The 20545-nt window shown below is 40.3% G+C and overlaps 1 protein-coding gene across 1 annotated transcript in view; it reads right to left on the bottom strand.

Annotated features, from left to right (window-relative positions):
* Nucleotides 1-1666: 1666 nt before the first annotated feature.
* col15a1b (collagen, type XV, alpha 1b) overlaps nucleotides 1667-20545 on the bottom strand; it is a 34290-nt gene continuing 15411 nt past the window's right edge. The window contains exons 15-44 of the mRNA XM_061084844.1: nucleotides 20106-20279; nucleotides 18000-18053; nucleotides 17824-17859; nucleotides 17544-17681; nucleotides 17359-17418; nucleotides 17231-17266; nucleotides 16572-16613; nucleotides 15939-16001; nucleotides 15485-15520; nucleotides 15294-15377; nucleotides 14641-14706; nucleotides 14207-14242; nucleotides 13868-13930; nucleotides 13592-13681; nucleotides 13036-13071; nucleotides 12796-12849; nucleotides 12434-12490; nucleotides 11521-11580; nucleotides 11177-11221; nucleotides 8101-8182; nucleotides 7853-7875; nucleotides 6993-7091; nucleotides 6733-6890; nucleotides 6522-6588; nucleotides 6258-6389; nucleotides 5953-6051; nucleotides 5056-5130; nucleotides 4710-4907; nucleotides 3607-3722; nucleotides 1667-1889 (exon numbers count right to left, since the gene is read on the bottom strand). Coding sequence (XP_060940827.1) covers nucleotides 1667-1889; nucleotides 3607-3722; nucleotides 4710-4907; nucleotides 5056-5130; nucleotides 5953-6051; nucleotides 6258-6389; nucleotides 6522-6588; nucleotides 6733-6890; nucleotides 6993-7091; nucleotides 7853-7875; nucleotides 8101-8182; nucleotides 11177-11221; nucleotides 11521-11580; nucleotides 12434-12490; nucleotides 12796-12849; nucleotides 13036-13071; nucleotides 13592-13681; nucleotides 13868-13930; nucleotides 14207-14242; nucleotides 14641-14706; nucleotides 15294-15377; nucleotides 15485-15520; nucleotides 15939-16001; nucleotides 16572-16613; nucleotides 17231-17266; nucleotides 17359-17418; nucleotides 17544-17681; nucleotides 17824-17859; nucleotides 18000-18053; nucleotides 20106-20279 — 2502 coding nt within the window. The remainder of the gene's footprint in view (nucleotides 1890-3606; nucleotides 3723-4709; nucleotides 4908-5055; nucleotides 5131-5952; nucleotides 6052-6257; nucleotides 6390-6521; nucleotides 6589-6732; nucleotides 6891-6992; nucleotides 7092-7852; nucleotides 7876-8100; nucleotides 8183-11176; nucleotides 11222-11520; nucleotides 11581-12433; nucleotides 12491-12795; nucleotides 12850-13035; nucleotides 13072-13591; nucleotides 13682-13867; nucleotides 13931-14206; nucleotides 14243-14640; nucleotides 14707-15293; nucleotides 15378-15484; nucleotides 15521-15938; nucleotides 16002-16571; nucleotides 16614-17230; nucleotides 17267-17358; nucleotides 17419-17543; nucleotides 17682-17823; nucleotides 17860-17999; nucleotides 18054-20105; nucleotides 20280-20545) is intronic.

The raw sequence follows: 20545 nt of genomic DNA, 5'->3' as shown, positions 1-20545 counted from the left end.
TTCATACATTACCTCCATGGTGACATTTTAATAATGTGTGACTGATATTTAAAGTTTCAGAATGTACCATTAAAGTGAAGGAACACAATTTGCCTTCTTCAAATCAAGCATTGAATCGCTGAGCAATAAAACGTATCCTTACTTTCTTCACTGCACAGGTTTTACTGCCACAGCCTCACTGGTCTGGTTGGACCAGTGGTAATGTTAGCAACATTCAAATATTGCCTGTATGGACCCAATGACTCTTCTTTATTTGCAAAACTGCTGTAAAATTAAAGTACGAAAAGTTAAATACACTAAAACAAGACAAGATCATCAGTATTGCACCTTTACCTCCCACAAACTAAATCATTAGTGTGATAAGATTTAACAGAAAATATCCTTAGGAAATAACTATCAGAACAGTGTACTTAGTGTTTTTTTACTTTGGTCCCTTGAACTGACCTGGAGGCAGCAGGGCTCACTGTTCCTCAGCCAGCCACCAGGGGTCAATCCAGATGATTTGGCTTCACTTATGGGGAGTGGTCAGCTGTCATTGATAGTTGTACATACATATACATAGTTGGGTCTATATTCAGAGGCTGCATCCCTCAAAGGTTGCGTTTGTCAAGGTCCACAAAGATCGCCCTGTATGTGGACCATGAAGGATGAACCAAAATGAGGCGCTCTTTCCTAAGGAAGCTGAGGGATGCACCCGCCAGCTAATGTCCTGGACAGACGTGTGTGCATAAAAAAGCAAATGGAGGCACCAATTAAAAAACACAAAATAAGACATTTTATTTTCTGTGAGCACCAGTCAGTCAGTACAAATGTTCCCTCAAGTTAAGTTTGAGCATAAACTTCATAGTCACAGATCAGAAAAACGAACACTTCCATGAAAACCAGGCCTACGTAGTCTTTACAGGCACGAGACTGGAACTACGTCTCAGTCGACGCACAGTGAGAGAAAAACCTTCTACATCTACCTCTACGGAGTAAGAAACTAAAACAATTGTCAACAACACAAATATATATATATATATTTATATATACATGTAACATCTTCAAGATCTGAACTTCACTAGATTTTTCACACTATGTCCCGCTACAGTATAAATTAATGAAATTCACACATTGATTTCAACTCTAATGCTAACACTAAAGCACAGATGTTAATGTTGAGACTAGTTCAGGTCACAAGCAGAAAACTGGAGAAAAACATTCGAAATATCCTGAAACCGACAACATCATAGATAAAGGAGTGTAAACAAAGCTGGTGGTGAGTCTGCAGGGGGCGCCACACTGCGATTATGGGTCAAGCCTTCAATGTTATCTGTGTACTGTGTCTATTTGTATAGCGAGCAAAGCGTCGTGGTAAATGTGCCCTATTTAATTTTATTTATTCATTTTTTTAATCTTTTTCAATATAAACGTGATTCAACAATTAGAGAAAATAACTTTGTGGAAAAACCTTTTTGGGAAAAATATTGTGTTTTTCGTCTGTACTCAAGAGTCATGTCTATAACATCATTATGTGTGTATGTGCCTGCGTGTGTTTCCCATTCATGTGCACAGTGTTCACATTTTCTACTTTCAGCATGCCTGCATGTGTTATTCTTCATGTGTTAACGTGTGTGTGTGTGTGTATGTGTGTGTCTGTGTGTGTGTGTGTGTGTCCTCTGTCTCCTCAGGTCCTCCTCAGATGTGTGTTGCCCACATATGTGTTCTCTATGCACAGCACGACGTAGGGGTTGGAGCAGGAGTGGGTGTGTTGCCCCAGCAGTCGTCCCGTCTGCAGCAGCGCGGCCTGGCCCGTCACCGCCATGTCGCCTGTCCTCCACGCCTCGCAGTAGTTGTGGGTCAGACGGATTCCCACGGTGCTGGAGCCGTGCCACACCAGCTTCTCTGGCCTGATGGAGGAGGAGGAGGGTGAGAGAGTGGAGGATGTATGAGAATCAGAAACAAAGACAGATAAATAGAGACCCCGCTATGTTTCAGGTCAACAGTTACTTCGGACTAGTGGTGGAAGGCTGAGGGCACGGCCACTCATACATGACTGCAGTTCACCAAACTGATGTGCTTAGCCATGAGGAGCAAATGTTTTATTCTGCTCCTCACCCGAGCTGATTGGAAGTGAACCAGGAGGCAAAGGTCAGACCCATTCACCGATGTGTGACCGGGTCCATGGCCTCAGAAAGGCTCACAGGAAGCAGAGTTACACGTTCTCCCTGTGTCTGCATGTGCTTCCACTGAGTGCTCCACTTTCCTCCCAGCTGCACGTCAGGTGCATGGAAAATGATTCTCTCATGTATACATTTTAAAGTTTTCAAAGGCCTAAAACTGAGACAGTGAACCCATATCCAGCCGACACTGGGCGAGAGGCGGAGCACCTGGAGTAAACCAGAGCAGGCAGAGCGAGAACATGCAAACTAAAGTTAGAACCCAAGAGTCCAAAAAGTTTTATTGTTGCTTTATGATCATCTATTGCTGACTGTAAGCTTTTCAGTTAAATGCAACACTTCAAGGCAACACCAGAGACTGTAATCCATCTGAACCAGAGGACCAATCAGTGCAGGTGAGAGCTGTTAGCTGATTGGTCCTCAGGTTTAAAAGGGAGAGAGACACAAGACGCGAGACACGAGAGACGCACAGGAGAGACACACAGGAAGGGATGCTGCTGAGCTGCAAAAGTCCAGCAGAAAGTGCTGCTGTATTTAAGTTAGAGCTTTATGAATTTATGTTTAAGTTATAAATTATGCTGAAAAGCAACACTTCATCCCTGGCTGTGTGTGGGACCCCAGTGGGATCCTCTATCGCCACGACGTCGCTCTAAGCCAAAAGTTACACTGTAGCGAGTCGAGGTAGCCAAAGTTTTATATATCAAACTCAAATATTATCTTTACTTACTTAATATTTATTCTATCAAATAAGTAATTAAAACCAAATTTAAAACAGACACCTGAATAAATATCAGTGTGGTGAGAACTATACCTAAAATGACAGAAATTATCTTTGATTAAAATGTATTAAATGTGCATTTTTTTCACTATATTTTGGTACCCGTACCATCCATCAACATGGAGGTAGTGGGGTTTATGAACTATACTGCAAACAGTCACCCGGGGCAACGGAGGCAATTTTCAGAGCTGTCATGATGATGTCAACTTTATATACAGTCTATGGGTTGGACATGTATGTACTATGAACACATGACACACATGTTTGCAGGTGACTGGTACAGAGAAAGAGGAAAATATTCCTTATTGTAAAGCAGAATTATCTATTAATGTCTTTAAAGTGCTTCATCTACCCTATCATCTGTGACCAAATGCATGCTGGGAGATGCTCAAAGATACTTCAGCTCCTGCTTATTGCACAAATGTTCTTTTCAGTGAGAGCTGCTGCTCATGTGGACATGAGATTTATGACCTGTCTGATAGAAAAGACCATTGGTTTGGATGATCCCTGCACACAAATACTTTCCCTTAGTTGCCCACATGTACGCACACACACACACACACACACACACACACACACACACACACACACACACACACACACACACACACACACACACTCACACACACACACACACACACACACACACACACACACACATACACTCACCATGATGAATCAGTCATAACGTTGCGTCCGTCAAAGGAGTAAATGGGAGTGGATGGATTAAATGTTCCTCCATTCCCAGAGAAGATGGACATCCAACTACTGAACAACACTTCACCCTGAGGAGAAAACAGAAGGAGAATAAAAAGAAAATACTCAAAAGATGATGTCAACAGTTAATACATCATTTATCAGGATTATAACTATAAATCTGTAGGAAAACACAGAAACACATGTATTCACCTCTAATAATGAAAAATCTCTTGAAGTTAAAAAGTATGATGTAATCACCATCACTGAAGAAATACACCACAGTGAAATATTGTGTGTTATATTTATATGAAGATGAATCTGTGATATCTGGTGAAGGGATAAAGCCTGGAAAAATAGTTTTCCATCAGGTTGAGTTAGTGTGAATAAATCAAATAAGTTGAGGGTGATTAAATGAAATAAAGTTAAACTTATGTGCATAAATATTTAAACATATATTAAACACACTATTTATTTAATTAAATCACAGATGGGACCCATGACATTGTGACAACGCCTATTTAACTCTCTCTCTCTCTCTCTCTCTCTCTCTCTCTCTCTCTCTTTCTCTCTCTATCTCTCTTTTTCAGCTCCCACATGTGCTCCTGGGATATGATTGTTATTTTAGTTCAGATTTCAACAGGTTGTATCTTTCACTCACCAAGGTATAACATCACATAACAGATTTTTACTGACTAGGTAGCATCTTGTTTTCTTTTTTTTGCAAATCGTTTGATTTAATAAACCCTCTGAATGTGTTCCAAAGTGGGAACAATGCAGTGGTTATATTATGTTGCATAAGGGAGTGGGGGTGCTTTAACAAATACAGAGACAGTATGAAGTTTTTTCTTCATAATAGACAGTTGAAATGCTTGTGGACACTTTAGTGTGAAAATTTATTGTGGCAGTTGAAAGTTGACAAACTCAAACTTGTAACTCAACACATCACAACTGAAATTCAGCTTTGGATGTAATCAGTCATTAGATTCTAAAAGAACAAATCAGGCCTCTACAAAGCTTCAGTGACAATTATTCTGGGTTTTACGCATTAAAGGTACATTTTAATTTGCCCTTACCCTGAGATTAACCACTGGCATGTCGTTGCGGTCCGCCTTCCTCACGATGGTGGACAGGTCCTGGAGGTGTGAGGACAGGAAGGCCCTGTACGTGGCCGTCAGTCCCACGGAGCGCGCCTGCTGGTAGCACTGGAAGTCGGCCCCCCGGATACCACGCATATCCCCTTTCAGAGGCGAGTTCAGTGCTACCAGATGGAGCTGGTGGGTTGGAGAAGAAATACACTTGGTCCAAATCTGACACGTTATCCTTCACGAATCTGACATCAGTGCAGCTGGTGTTCGGCAAAGTAATTTCTAAGTGTGCGTGCATGTAGGTGTGTGTAAGGGAGAACATGTGTTTACTCACCCCAGGAACAGCATTAAAGGTCTGGGGTAGTACGTTAAAGCTCGGCTGATATCCTCTACCGCCATCCTGCAACTCCTGTTGGAACATATTTAGTCATCTATTATTTTAAAGACAAGTTCATAAACAGCAATTATAAATGTTAGAACATATGTGTTTATTCCAGTCTTTCCATTCCCAACCTGTGGGGACTGTTATCTTGTCCTGTGTTGATGCTCTGGAGCTACTTCAGAATTATTACTGGTCAGTAGTTTGTCGACCTCATACAGTTCTACGATATGCTGTCACTTTTCATTGTTTGTGTGCAGAGCCTTTTATAAACAGTCTATGGTGCAGAGTGAAGTTAGAAAACTTTGTGTTCATCCTACCTGGTTTGTCTGCAGTGACAAATATATAACTGAATTTGCTTTTTTACTGTTCATGTGTGTGGCTTTTATTTATAATTTACATTAATTTACTGACCATGTGTATATTTTACATACATTGCCCCGCCCCCACTGACTGCTACAGAGCGCTCATCACCCATTTATTCAAAGTTGATTAATATTGAACGTATCACCTGCATATAATCACAACAAACTCGGCCGAGGACTTCTCTGGGTCACTAACAATGTAATTGTGAAGCCGATAATAATGATAACTTTATTTGTATAGCACTTATCTAAACGAGGTTACAAAGTAAAGTATCGATTGTAATTAAAGATTTTCTGTTCAGTCCGATTAAAGAGCCAAATAATAACATAATAAGGTCAAGACCTTACATTTATAGAGAAGATGACCGGTTCACGAGATACGCATTCCACATACAGACAAAATGACAGTAAGTGTGTGTGTGTGTTAGTGTGTGTGTGTGTGTGTGTGTGCCAGTGCATGTGCACGTGCACGTGCACGTGTATGCACCTGGCTGTGGCTCCTGTGTGGTCTGCTATATTCTCCAGGTACGCTAAGCGTCTGAGACTCTGCTGAGGAGGAAGGTCCGTGATGGAGCAACTCTCCAAGCTGTTAGACAGACGCACACATACACAGACTCTGGGTCAAATACACTTACATGTTGATTGGTACGTAACAAACATTTTGCTGATTTTATTGTCTAAAAAAATACCTATGTACATATATGTGTATATGGATGATAAATTATTGATAATCAGAATGGGAAAGTCCAACATCCAACCAAGCAGAAACATGTCCGCCCACCATCTTCCCACCTGGATCTTGCGCCAGCTGTTCCGCCGCTTGATGTACAGCTCTCCTCCTCTCTCAGAAACATAGGCCAGGGTTCCTTCTGGAGCCCGTTGACTCTCTCTGATCAGAGCGTGGGTGGATTTATAGACGGTCACCTGTACACACACAACACCACAGCATCAGAGCTGTAACTTAATGACAAATTTTGAAGTTATCAATGACTGAAAATAATAGTTTTATAGTTTTTTTCTTTTAAGCAGGGTGGAACTTGAGGCGTGTTTTGGTACCAGGTTGCCGGATCCTGAAGATCCTGAAGAACCTGGTGGACCGGGAGGACCAGGAGGGCCAGGTACGCTGTCATCTGATGACAACACATAAGAGTTACATTCAACAACTAACTACTTAGTCAGCTTTCACTCATACACCATATATGTACTGATTTTGATCTAGAACTTTTCCTAGTAGAGATTGAATATTACTTAATCTTTCTCTTTCTACATACCAGATCCATATGGAGGTGCAGGTCCTGGAGGGCCAGCGGGGCCAGCGGGGCCAGCGGGGCCTCGGGGGCCGGGGCGTCCGAACCCAGGGGCTCCAGGCACGCCAGGAGGACCTACGGGACCCTGAGGACCAACGATGGACTCACCTTTTGGACCCTACAGGTTCAGAAATACAATAATAACTTTAGAAAAACTCTAACTCAGGACGGAGAATCTTAAAGCATCGTCAGGACGGAGTTTATTAATATCGGAACTCACCACAAGTCCTGACCTGCCAGGCGTTCCCGGAGGACCAGGCCCAGGGGTGTCACCCCTGTCTCCCTTTTCACCTTTGTTGCCCTGATTTCCTCTCGCACCCTGACAGGAGAGACAACAGAGATCAACCAGAGCAGCACTGAGTAGAGATATGGAAGTGTCAGGAGCATATTTCAGTGTCAGTGATGATATGGGTATAGATCACCCATATTAGCAAGTCAAATACAGTCATATACTTTTTTTCACATTTATTTATTTTTGGCAACCCGGGGGAAACGGAACAAGATTTACCGTATAAAGTTGCTGTGTTTTTCTTGTTAACAAACAGTTGCCTATTTTAACATCTAGCAGACATTGCGCAGCACTGTGTCTCGTCATCCAATAAATTAGATTATATATGTCCAATATTATTTTTATTTTTATTCTTTTTTGGCCTCCACCACCTCCACAGGTCTAATGTCATGCTGAAAAGCTTGTTGTTGCTGTTTTTTTACTGTTTGGTGCTGAATAATAGGTTTAATGATGCACTTCAGCTGAGTGAGTCTAAAGTGTTAAAGGGAGAGGTAATAAAACCAAAACAATGAGCTGAAACATAATGAGAGAATCTATAGAGCTGTGGTGGAACGGCAGTCATGTGACATTTCTCTGTGCAGGTTTATCTTTTGTATTTGGAGCCAGAGTCTGTGCAGACGTGATAAAGGCAGTGGAGTTGCTAAAATAAGATAATAATAACATAATTATCTTTTTTATATAAACAAATTTATTGTTATAATGTTACAAAAATCCTCACTCTTAGATAAATTGTTGACACAAAGAACAAGTTTAAACTCTTCAGGAGGTTTATAGAGTCAATTAGTACTCACCACAATTCCATCCAGAAAGGGTTCTGAGATGAAACATAACATAAATAATACATGTGTATAATTATTTATGATTGCAAAAAATAGTTTCTTACATAATGACGTTGCAATTAAACAAACAGTTTGAATTTCCATATGCCTTACTGTTTCATGTAAAGTTACTGGTACTGTTTGATTGAGCATCATAGTGTTAATCACACACAAAAGTTGTGAGTGAGCAATTCAGAGCATTAATGATGTTGAGTTCTTACCAGATGTGCCTGGCTCTCCAGGAATCCCCTCATCTCCTTTGTCACCTTTAGCTCCAACTGAGTCTCCCCTTGTCACTGACTCCTACACACACATACATGCTCACTAGCATCAGATGGATACTAAAAACATATGCACATGTTCACAAATCTGCAGACTGCTGAAAACATGGATTGAATTAATTTTGTAAGTAAAACATCTGTAAAGAATGTGTGACAAAATAGTATAACTTGGGTTATAATAAAAAGCATAAGATCCAAAGATTAAAACATTGCTGTCAGCACTGCACAACAACACCTGTTACATACAAGGGATGCATGCTATAGAGAGCTGCACGTATACACCCTCCACCCGTCTGTACAAAGTTAGGGATTAAGGTGAAAGCAGGGCTGGGTTATTAGCAGCATGGTGAATGTAAAAGGTTTCCTTGTTTCATCACACAGGGTTTAACACAGTCACTATCCTGGACGTTCCTGTTAAACCACACACTGAAGACTCCAAGTAGCAGCCGACACTTAGCCCATAAAAACCGAAACTATGTCCTTTTGCCACACATCAATGAACCCCCTCTGGATTCAATCTGCTTTCTAAAAACCCACTAATCAGGTGCATGCACACAGAAGTAGAGTGAACCACTGCCTGTAACATATAACTCTGTTTGAGGCCTAGAAAATCAGCCGAAATGTTCAGGTGGACCAAAACCAACCACCACTTGCATACTTGTATGAAACTGTCCTGTTCATCTGCATGTCCCGGGTGGATCATAAGCACAAAATTACAAGCATCGAATGAACTGTTTAATTGTAAGCGTTAGGGATGATGCTGTCCTTCACTGCAGCAGATTGATATAAGAGAAATCCAATCTCCATCAATCCATCCATCTATTCATTATCTATAATGTTTATACGCTTAACTGGAGCCAATCCCAGCTGACATTGGGTGGGACGCGGGATTCACCCTGGACATGTCCCCAGCGGATCACAGGGACCACTTAAAGAGACAAACACATACGGCCAATTTATTGTCTCCAATTAAACTTGATGTCTTTGGACTGCGGTAGGAAGCCGGAGTACCCAGAGAGAAACATGCAAATTCCACACAGAAAGACGCTACCCAAATTGGGATTCAAACCGGGCACCCTCTTGCAGTGAGGCGACAGTGCTAACCACTCTTATGTGATAAAACTTCTCTAAGTGTATTGTTTATATGATCAAAAAAAAAACTAGGCATAAAGATTGCAGATCTAAAAAAAATGTCTCCACCAGAGATGTATACATAATTTTACTGTGTTAATCCCCACATCTGAAGTTTAGGAAAAAGGAGTCAAGTTTCAAGCTCAATCCATCTCCAACAAACCAAGCACTGCTTCTGTATTACAAATATGTCTATGTTCCAATCTGATCACTAGTTCAGCTGCTTTGAATTCAGCCAGAAGCATCACTAGAGCCACAGGAGACACTGAACCCCATTATCTAAACAAATTTATTGAATCAATCACATAGTTGGCAAAACTTAAAACACTGATCTTCTGATTAGACACACTTGTGGATGTCATTTTACTTTAGGACCATTCATCACGAAACGTCAACAAAGATTCTGACGGTCCACAGGAGGATTTGCTCAGACATGTTCACAAGGCCGAGCCTCGTGTTTATGTTGATATTTGGAACAACATGAGCTTTCGCTTTGGTCAAAGAGCATGATAATATTTCATCAATAGCTATGTTTGCCTTCCATCATACTCTTCCTTCTTGAACCTTATAGAAAAAATGTTCTCAGCATGCTGTTAGGCCAAAACCCCCATACCCAAGAAAATCTCATCAGTCAGTGGATGATATAGGATCTATTGAATCTATTCTATCTGGTTCTATTCAAGGCTGGATTCGCCAACGATTCTTTCCCCATTGTTTAGCAAAGGAGAGAATTGCCTGTGATGTAGATGAAGTCCTGTGGCCTGACCCGGCCAAGAGGCAGAATGCTGAGGCAGAATGAAGGATTGAAATTAATTACTACATTAAAATCATACAGTTTTTTAATTTTTGCTGCAGATTTCATGTTTACATTTAAAAGTTTAAAGTGCAGGAACCGCAAATATCCTACAGTAAATACAAAGATGTTTTTTCCCCTGCTATACTCAGAGTGCATTGTTTTTCATTTATTCATGTAGTGTTTTATGATTGTGAATGTTATTTGATGGCAGTGTTTGGTTGTGGGTAAAGATAATTGATTGTTTGATTTTGCAACTCAAGTCAAAGGTTTTGTGAGTGTCCCTTTTTTGGGGTTTGTGTGTCCTGTTTTAAGAAAAAGGAGAGGAAGTTTCAGGAAATGTGTTATAGCAATTCGGAAAAGACTGTCAGACGCAAGGTTGTACAGCTGAACCCAGAAAACCCAACACCACAAGCACAGGGAGTTTGACTTCTCACACTTTCAGTACAACTGATTAAGAAAGCAGCCTTTCTTTGGAACAAGTAACAATCTAAAACTTATCGTAGCCAACATTTATTTATGAATACATTCTCTAGTTTCCTGTTTAAACCAGTTGAACTGAAAGTGATTTGGCACCAACAGGGATTAGATTCAACTATTTATTTTTCTCTTCCCTGTCAGAGTTTCATCCAGCTTCCTCCTGGAGATGATGAGGAGAGTAAGGACGGACGAGGAAATAGCATTTGTCCTCAGTGATCTTATTGGATGCCTTAAATTTATGGCCAAATTAAATTAGCAGGTAGCTAATGCATCTTTTATCTCATATCTGGCAACTACTTACAATCCACTTAACATGTAGATCTGTGTAAAATGAGGACGAATAAGCTGCTTACAGGACAAATGTTAATGCCTGGTGAAATGAGACCAGACCCACAAACATGGAGCCTTTACCAACGATCATTAGGACGTAAAGAGAGCAAAGAGGGAGGGGAGGAGAAACCGAACAGAGGTAAAAGAGGAGGGGAGGAATGGGCTGCTGTTCGTAGCCCAGACCAGAGAGCTGCCATGCTGCTACACCCGCACACCAGTAGAACCACTGATGGTCAATCTCAGACAGAAACGGACCAATCAGGTGGTCCCACTCACACTTACTAGTCCCTTTTTGCAGTGCGGTCTGGGGCGCACGGGGAACACTGTCTTTAAGGATTCAAAGGAGAGCAGCAGAGTCAGACTAAATACAAGTTTTAAAATTTCAATTAAAGTGAATCAACCTGTCAAGTGTCAGGATCTTTATCCATTATAAAAAAAACAAAAACATTTTAAGATAGTGGTGCTCCGCAGACTGACACTTAATGATTAACATTTTTACGCGTTATGAGATTACAGCATCTTTAAAATAATTCCATTGACTGAAGTTACTTTGGAGAATGAACCCTAGTGAAAATTAAAAGCTGCTAAAGTCTATCAAATATAATGTGTATAAAGTTCATACTTACTCCCTTGAGACCAATAATTCTTCCTGGAATTCCAGGTGGGCCGGGGGGACCTGGTGGTCCCTGAGACACAGAAACACAGTTGAAATACAGTTGAAGTAATTTTTTTCCTTTTTCAAAAATACACAACACAGAAGCCTTTAGAAACAGGGAGACAAAGACAGATAGATGTAAAAAAAAAAGTGGAAGGAAGAAAACCAAACAAACCAAAAGACAAGAGAAGAAGAAGAAGGAGGGGCTCTGGGACAACAGCCAAAGTCAAAGGTCAAATTCAACAAAAACATCGTCTAAAACCCCTTTTTTAAGATATCCCTGCTAGTAATTAAGCTAAAGAGACAATCGAAAGCTTAGTATACCTGATCAGACTATTGTTCCACATCATATATTAAAATAATGAATCATGAAGAAGTCACAAGAATGTTAGTAAATGACATTATGAAAATTAAAATTGCATCTTATAGATGAAGAGACACAACCTGAGGCTTGAATCAGAAAATCATTTCTGATCATATAGTAGGAACGATGTCACCATGACGGTAGTAGTAATGCATTAATTTCTGCATCAGGATTGGAGACATGGTCTACAGCTTATCGAGATTAACCAATCATTCTTCAGAATATTGCATAATGTATGTCATGATTATGTCATTCGGAAATGGCAATATTAGAAAATCAAGAGTTGCAGTTGTTTCCTGTTTGAGGTATACAACGCGTGCCCCCTCCAATGTCTTTCATTTGAAATTTGTGTTCATATGATGAATCTAGGTCCAATATTCACTGTCTGTTAGCTCTGTTTTGAACTCCTCCTGCTCCTGAGACAAATCTCTGGCTGCTCTCTGACTGCCTCTGTCTGCTGTTGGGGCGCTGAGCAGGTAGTGGACAGAGAGCCTTTGGGGCTGATGGTGCTTTGTCTTACCTGCAGGCCTTCAGCTTCTCCTCGGTCTCCTTTCCTTCCAGGCAAACCAGGTCGCCCCTACAGGAAGAGAAAGAATGAAAACAAGTTAGTTCTCTGTATAAATGCAGAGTGCATCATTTGAAAAGCCAAGCCGACAAGCCACTCAAATCATTCATGAGAAAAGTTTCCCCAGTTAAAAGTCGCATTTAAACACAGTGAAGTGAATTATCAGAAAGATTTTTTTTACAGAATAGGCTTTTCCCACACTGGATCTATTTATTTTTTTCATTAACTTTTGACCAGCTCCTCAGCAGACTCTCTCACTGCAGTTGGGTTGGTTATTTTCTGACGAGTACACATGCAGATAAACAGAAGCCACTCACCGCGCGACCAGGGAAACCATATTCTCCTTTTAGTCCTGGAGGTCCTATTGGGCCCTGAAATTAACACATAAACACTGTTCGTACACTTCAATACAATCTTTCATCTACGTGATGAAGTATTTAAAACAAATGAATCAATAAATTACAAAGTTCCTAAAATGATTTCAGGTATATTGTTATGATATGATATTATTTTATTATTTAGTTAAGTGATGAAACATGTAGATATTAATGTCTCACCATAACTCCAGATGGTCCTTGGTACCCCTGGTCACCCTACAAAATACAACAAAGTACAGATTTGAGATGAGAATACAATGATCATGTGGTGTGAAGTGTTTTACAATGATGAACTTGATTTGCTCTCTATTCCAGTACATGAACATCACTGAGCTTTAATGTATTTATTGAAACTTAAGACCTGCATTGATATGTGGTGTTTTGATCTTTGTGTTTCTGTTATCATAATATTACAATAGTCGGACTGACAGTGAGTTGAAGAACAATAAAACAGATAATTTTGACTTTGACTTCTGTAGCATTGCAGCTGTGATTCATAATATTCCAATTTCACTGTTGAGTTTTATGGAATCGTGTTAGTGCAGGCAGACCTGGAGTCTTTCTTATTGTCCAAAATGTGTCTGGTGTTCAGATTAAGAAGAAGGGACCACGGATGGAGGGACCACAGTATGAAATGACTTAATGACTGTGCAGCCATCTGACCATTGTAGTGAGGGTAAAATCATCAGTAAGGGGGTAAAGTAGTGGACTCATTTACGGGTGGGGGTTACTTTACCTTTATGCCTTTGGGCCCTTTGGGGCCTCTCGGTGCAGATAAGATAGATCCATCAGCAGCAATGGTGACTCCTGCCTCTCCTTTTTCTCCCTGTTACAGGAGCAAAGACGTTTAATCTATCCATACCTTTCTGCATTTACAAACACTCCTTGTTTCTTGTTACATGTTGGAGGGGTTTCAGTGTTTATTCTTCGATAAACAAATGCCATTAGACAACGTGATGGCATGCTAGCTATCCAAGTGCACATTTTGATTTGCAGCTCAATGATCACTCACCTTCAGTCCTGAAGGCCCCTCGATACCCTGAGGACCTATGTCTCCCTTTGGTCCTCTGGGGCCCTGAAAAGGAACGAAGGTGAGGCACAGTTGAGACTTTTAACCAGCATGTTAATATTTAAAATTTTTCCAAATAACTAAATTGAAATGATTACACAATTCTTATCCATTGAAAACAAAACATTACAGTAGTTCTGCTACCTACCCAGTTTAGCCCAATGAGAGCAAAGGTAAAATAAAATAAAAAACAGTGTTACATTGCAAATAATATTGTACAAATGTTTAAAAGTGGTGATACACATGCTCAGCGTAAGTCGTAATGTAGCAAGCTGCTCTTACAGGAAATCCAGCTCTGCCTGGCAAGCCTTCAGAGCCCTGCAACACACGGACACATGCATCACACAGACACACACATTCATATGCATTAAGACATGCAGTCACAACATACAAGCAAAAGCAGCACAGCTGGATTAATGTCAATAAATGAACAACCTCAAAGAAAACTGCAGCTCCAGCATCAAAAAGGATAATGCCACAGTGAAGTATGTTAATGAAGAAGATTAATTAGCTCATGAAGCTCTGCTGTAGGAAATGACTGTAAAAGTATTTCATAATAGTTTAATTGGTGTAGCTGCAGTCGACATAATCTTTTCGCCATGGTCCTCCTGTCTTTATTATCTGTAGTCTGTAAGCTTCTGAAATGGTGGAACAAGGCAGCGGGAAACACCTGAAAATACTTTGTCACTTTGTGTTAACAGTTTATTTCTACACACCATGAGCCCTGGTGGTCCTCTGATCTCTGTGAAGTTGAAAATTCCATCCGTAACGTTGAGGAGCAGCTGTAGACAAAACATATGCTGACTAAGTTAGAGCGCTGTGATCTTGTTTCACATAGTTAGATATTTGTACAATTCACTAAATAGGACTTGAAAATGTATTTGGCGCCTCATGACAGCTGTGAAATCAAATCTGTGGCTTTTACTGTAATCTCTCACGTTACAATCCATTATCAACTGTAGACCATAACTCCAAATACACTATGTCCTGCGGTTCTTGAGTCCAGACAGCTCTCTTCAGCAATCACAGACTGGGGCAGTTCTCCCCTCTGATACATTTGAATCTATCCTATAATACTCACAACCTGTGGGCTTTTTATAGCAACACACTTTGCGGTTCATCTTGTGAGCTACAATGAACATGGTTTGTTCAACCTCATTGTAATTGGAAAAAACAAGGTCCTGATCATTTTGATTTGTAAAAATGTTTCCATGATATTACATTAAAACAGATGTTGGTCCAACTAAAGACTATACTACCAACATTTAAAACTGTTATCTCTGATGCTAAGTAGCAATTCAAACCCCGGTAACAAAAACCCCCATATTTTTGGTAAGTTAACCGTGTGTGTGCATATATGTGTACATACATCCTGCAAATTAAAACTATGTCCAGGCGGTCCAGGAGGCCCAGGTGATCCTTGGATACTGAGTCCATCAGCGCCTCGATCGCCCTTCAGGAGGGAAAACAGAGACTTGTCAGTCTTGCTCTATCAAAATAAAAGGTAAATAAAGGGTAGAGTATCTGAAATCTTAACAAAGTGTGATATGCTCAACAAACCATTGGTCCGTGATTTCCCTTTTCTCCTTTCACCCCCTGTTTGTGAAGTAAAGAGAAAAAAAAAGTAAATGTGTTAGCAACCATCCTATGCACTGAAGAATACATTTAATACTAATACGTATACATATGATCACAGTCAGCTTGGAACCATAGTGGCTTATTAATAAATGAACACACACATGTTAACAGTTTGACATGGTCCATGAGCTACTAACTACCAAAACCAGCTAATTGTTTCCAACTAGTTAATTTCCTTGCTACATTCAAGCTGTTTTGGTTATTAACATGGCTCGTTCCTGTTCCTTTGTGATGAATATACCTAATGAAATGCACACAATTCTGTGCCAAACGTTTAACTGTAACATATTGGGGCTGTGCCGGTTGACCATAGACTGTATATAAAGATGGACAAGAAGCCAAATGATCTGAATTGCTCCCTGGTTATTGCCCTTACCCGAACGCCTGGTAGCCCAGCAGGACCCTGGATACCCTCTGCTCCGGGGTCTCCTGGTTCACCCTGAAATCACACACAGCATGAGGAGTGGCAACCTCAGTCAATGCTTCTTGTGCAAACATTCGGTTCACAAAGGTCATTTTCAGTTTCTCCTAATAGGAATTATGATTATTTTGTGGATAGAATATTTTTTCAGCCAGACTGAAGTGTCTGAGGATTCAGAAACTAGAGTCAGAGCAGCGCTAAGTGTTTTCAAATTACCTTCTGGGCTTTTATTGAATTATTATCTCAGAGAAACTAGTGGTTTCCTCTGTGACCCAAATGAATGTTAAGAACAGGAAAAGCACAAATTCAGACTGAAGTAACTCAAAGATGGCACTGAAAAGATATAAATGAAATGCAGCTATATTATATTTATATATATAATTGCATCTTTCACAAATAACTAGAAATGCTAATTAATCCCTCGCCCTTTGTATCAGTGCACCCTCAAAATCATAAAGAATGACAAAACTATAATAACTAACAATAAAAACCACTTGACGATCAAACATAAAGAGTTAAGATGGACAGAAAGGCGAGGGAATCATATGCTGTATGAGAAAGAAAACATCAAGTTGAGAATGAACTGACCTTGACAGAGAGCCCTGGAGATCCAGGGGCTCCGTTCTCACCCTGCAGGAGACATGAGGGAGTATCTTCAGTGAACAAGAAGGAGCAATACATTGTTCACATGTAAATGTATTTTGCATTTTAACGAATGAAGTTGAAATTTTGAGAATAAAGTCAAACTAAATAAGAGGAGAACCATATATACTGTATTCATATATGACTGCCTGATGCATTGTGTTGATGAATTGTTGAAATTGTACTTCGCATCAGTTTTAGTAACAAGGAAATTCTGTCCATTTTAGCATGAAACACTTTGGTAATATCAGTATAGCTCAGCGTCCATTTAGTAGATTAAACCACAGAAGCTTGGAAGGGGACGCCACATTCGTGCAAACAATTAGTCACTAATGGAGAAATACAAGGGTAATGCTGGCTACTACACCAACACTGCAGGATGTATCCCTCTGGCAGCTCACACAGCTGTCAATCACACCTCTGACTGGGTTTTATAGACGAGAGTAGTTGAATTTATTCTTGACATTTCAACTTTATTCACAAAATGCAAAATAAAAGGTAGACCTACAGCATTATCACCTGTTAATATAAAAAATATACTACAATACTAGCTACTGTCTCAAGGCTTAATGAGTACTTCTAATCAACCTTCATTAATAGATTACCTCAGGTCCTTGTGGGCCAGGCCGGCCAGGAGGACCCTGGGAGAAAAACACAAAAACTTTACTGTAAATGATTCGATACAGATAGCACATAATAACACACACACCGACACACACACTGACACACTGACCTGTGGGCCTTTCACTCCAGCTCCGAGGAGCATGTCACTCTTCCCTGATCCCTCCATATCCTGACAACAAAATTAATATCAGTATGTCATTTGTTGTTCTTCTGTTATTGTTTCCTTCCTAGCTTGGTGAAAGTCTGTGTAGCAGGATGTGTATGTGTAGGTGGTAGACATAAAAATAGTGTCACCTCTACAAAGAATTTGGTTGCTGGAGGTCCGGGGGGTCCAGGCAGTCCTGGGGGTCCTGTTAGGCCTCTCTCCCCCTGTGGGCCACTGGGCCCATCGGCCCCTGGGAGCCCTGCTGTTCCCAGAGAGCCACATTCACCCTGCAGGGAGAAAGAGAAATGGGAAGATTACTATTAGCAAAATCTGCCCAGTTAACATTATCCTTTGATTTGTTCTAAACTGTACAAACAATCTGGGTACTAAACACATTGTGTTTTCATTTACTGTGAGTTAGTACATTACCTTTGGCCCTGGTGGCCCAGTTAACCCTTGGTCACCCTGATGATGTAAAGAAAATAAATTAGATCCAGAGAATTTCTGGAGAATTTCATGACTTTTAGCAAAGATGAAAACCAAGACAATGGTCTGGAGCTCAGTAAGCTCCCGGGCCAGAACCACATGTATCTGGATGAACATACCTTCTCTCCCCCTGCTCCTTGTAGACCTGGAGCCCCATCCTTTCCTGCTGAACCCTGGACACACAAAGTAAATTAATCAGTGACAATTCACAGACAATAGGCTAGTACAGAAATAGCACGATTTAATAGTGAGCTGTTCATTGGCCATCACTGAACTCAAAGATGACAGCATGTCAATGTAAAAGAATACAGTGAGCTTCCTTAAGTGATGAGATCAACCATTCCAACACTATTTTTCATCACCTCAACACACCACAAGACAACATGCTCCTACTCCAACAATGTTAAGACTTAAGTGTTGTATCATGTATAAAATTCCAATTTTACCAACTGACAGAAATCAAACAACGGGGTTGGCTGCATGTAAATATATCTCATTACTTTTTTTCTGCCATTTAATTAACATTTATTTAGTAATGAACACCATACTGAGCTTATTTTGATTCAGCTGAAATGCAGCATGAAGCAGTGGCGTCAGGAATGTAATGGGAAGGATGATTGTCTCATTACTTAAAAGGTGAAAAGATCAGTGTATTCCTTTAACCAAGCAGTAGCAGACCAAAGTACAGCAATGTTTCTGTATCTTCCGTGTACCAGGGGCCTCAGATTTCTTTGGTATCACTTTCAGTTCTGAGGAACACTGATGAATTTATGCACAGATCATTTAAAGGAGTCCGTGTGAGAATCTTTAGGATGAATCTCAATCATCTTGGTGACTCCAAATCTCTACTGCCCCTTCAAAATTTGCTGGGCACATTTATGCAGAAGCCGTGAGTTTTATTTGTATGTTTGGATAATTTTTTTAATTCTTGAAAAGAACTATTTAAAACACAATTCTAGCCAGAACAAAGAGATGACATTAATTTGCAGAATTTGCGAACACATAACTTGTGTTTAAAGTTCATGGATGAAATTATGAATCACCTTTGAGAAAACATGACTGCTTCAAGACCTGTTCAGACTTAGTGAGTGGTGAATGGCAGCCTCTTGTGGCCAAAAAGACCATTACAACAAAAATGAATGTAAATGTTTTCATTTTCTTTTTATATATTTTTATATAATTCTTTTTTTTTAGTAATTTTATTTTTTTTCACTGTCATGCCCAATTTTTTCATTTTCTGCAAATGTATTTTTTTAATGTGTGTAATGTGTAGGCTCTACATTGACAATGTGCGAATATATATGGTTTTTATATCATTGAAAAAATCTTTTAAAATAAGATTAAATAAATAAAGTTACAAAAATTGATAAAAAAAGATGTATTGTCTCTCAGGGCATCTGCATATTCATGCTCTGCTGTGAAAAATCGGGATCATGGGTTTCCCTATGAAACCACTCTTTGGTTTGTTCTAACATTTTCTTATAAATGATACAATTATTCTCACCACTTCATAAAACTAAAACACACAATAAGGAACTGTTGTAGGATTGTTATTACTGTGGTTGAAAGTAATATCTCAGCACACCAGTGCACCTTGGTAGAGAGCAGCCAGTATACAACAATATGCAAAAAGAGAAAACAAGACAGACCAGAACAAAAGGCAGAATTGTTTCGTCACCATGTTGGAGAAAAAGAGCATCAGGCAGCTGATGCTGAGGTTATGAAATCAGAAAGTCTCAGGTCACTTCCTCACTGTTCAGTCACTTTGTCATGTAAAGTGAAACTTCATGCTGAAATGTTTCATTTGGTGATGACAACATATGAACTGGAGGTGAATGAACCCAAAACTGACAGAGAGCATTCCAAGCAGATCCTATGTGAACAGTAACTGTGGATTCCAGAGGATCATCAAGCAGCAAAGAAAGCAATTATCTCTGGCACACACACACACACACACACACACACACACACACACACACACACACACACACACACACCTCAGTCACCTGGGTAAATACAATTTCAGCTGCCATTCAGTGGTTAGGACAACATGGTGGAAGATAATCTACAGCCGTTGGGCAGAGCATTGGGGCATGTGCTCTCAATCAAATTAAATATATAAAGCATTGTGATTATTTTTTCACTTTGCCTCAATGCACTGTCTCTTGACTGTATTTCTGCCTTTTAGTGTTCGCTGGTTTACAAGCAAACCCACGACAGTATACCTCGCCTGAACCCCAAGCAGACCCGAAGACAAGCCCAGACCCAGAGGCCAAACCGGATTCAGAGGTGAACCCAGAACTGAAACCGGAGCCGAGGTCTGAGCCGAGGTCCGGGGACCACTCTGCGCTCAAACCTGACTCATCGGGCCCAGAACCACTAAACCAATCCACTATCATCTGAAACGAGAGTGGAGAGGAGGACGAGGTGGTGGGAGGGGAGTCGGAGATGAAGAACAGGGACGAGATGTGGGCAGGATAAAGATTGGTGAGGATATTAAGGAGTGACATGTGGGAACAGAGGTGGAGAGAGATTAAAAGATCATGAAACACACAAACACTTATCAAGTGTGATTTAAGAAAAGACAAACTAACAGGAACACTGGAAGTCAGTCAGGTTGTGATACTGAGAGAAAGTCAAAATAAACAAATTTGACTGGCCAATT

Source organism: Limanda limanda, chromosome 13 (assembly GCF_963576545.1).
Source record: "Limanda limanda chromosome 13, fLimLim1.1, whole genome shotgun sequence".
NCBI lineage: Eukaryota > Metazoa > Chordata > Actinopteri > Pleuronectiformes > Pleuronectidae > Limanda > Limanda limanda.
The sequence above is the reverse complement of the archived record's forward strand: the minus strand, read 5'-3'. Positions and strand labels throughout refer to the sequence as shown.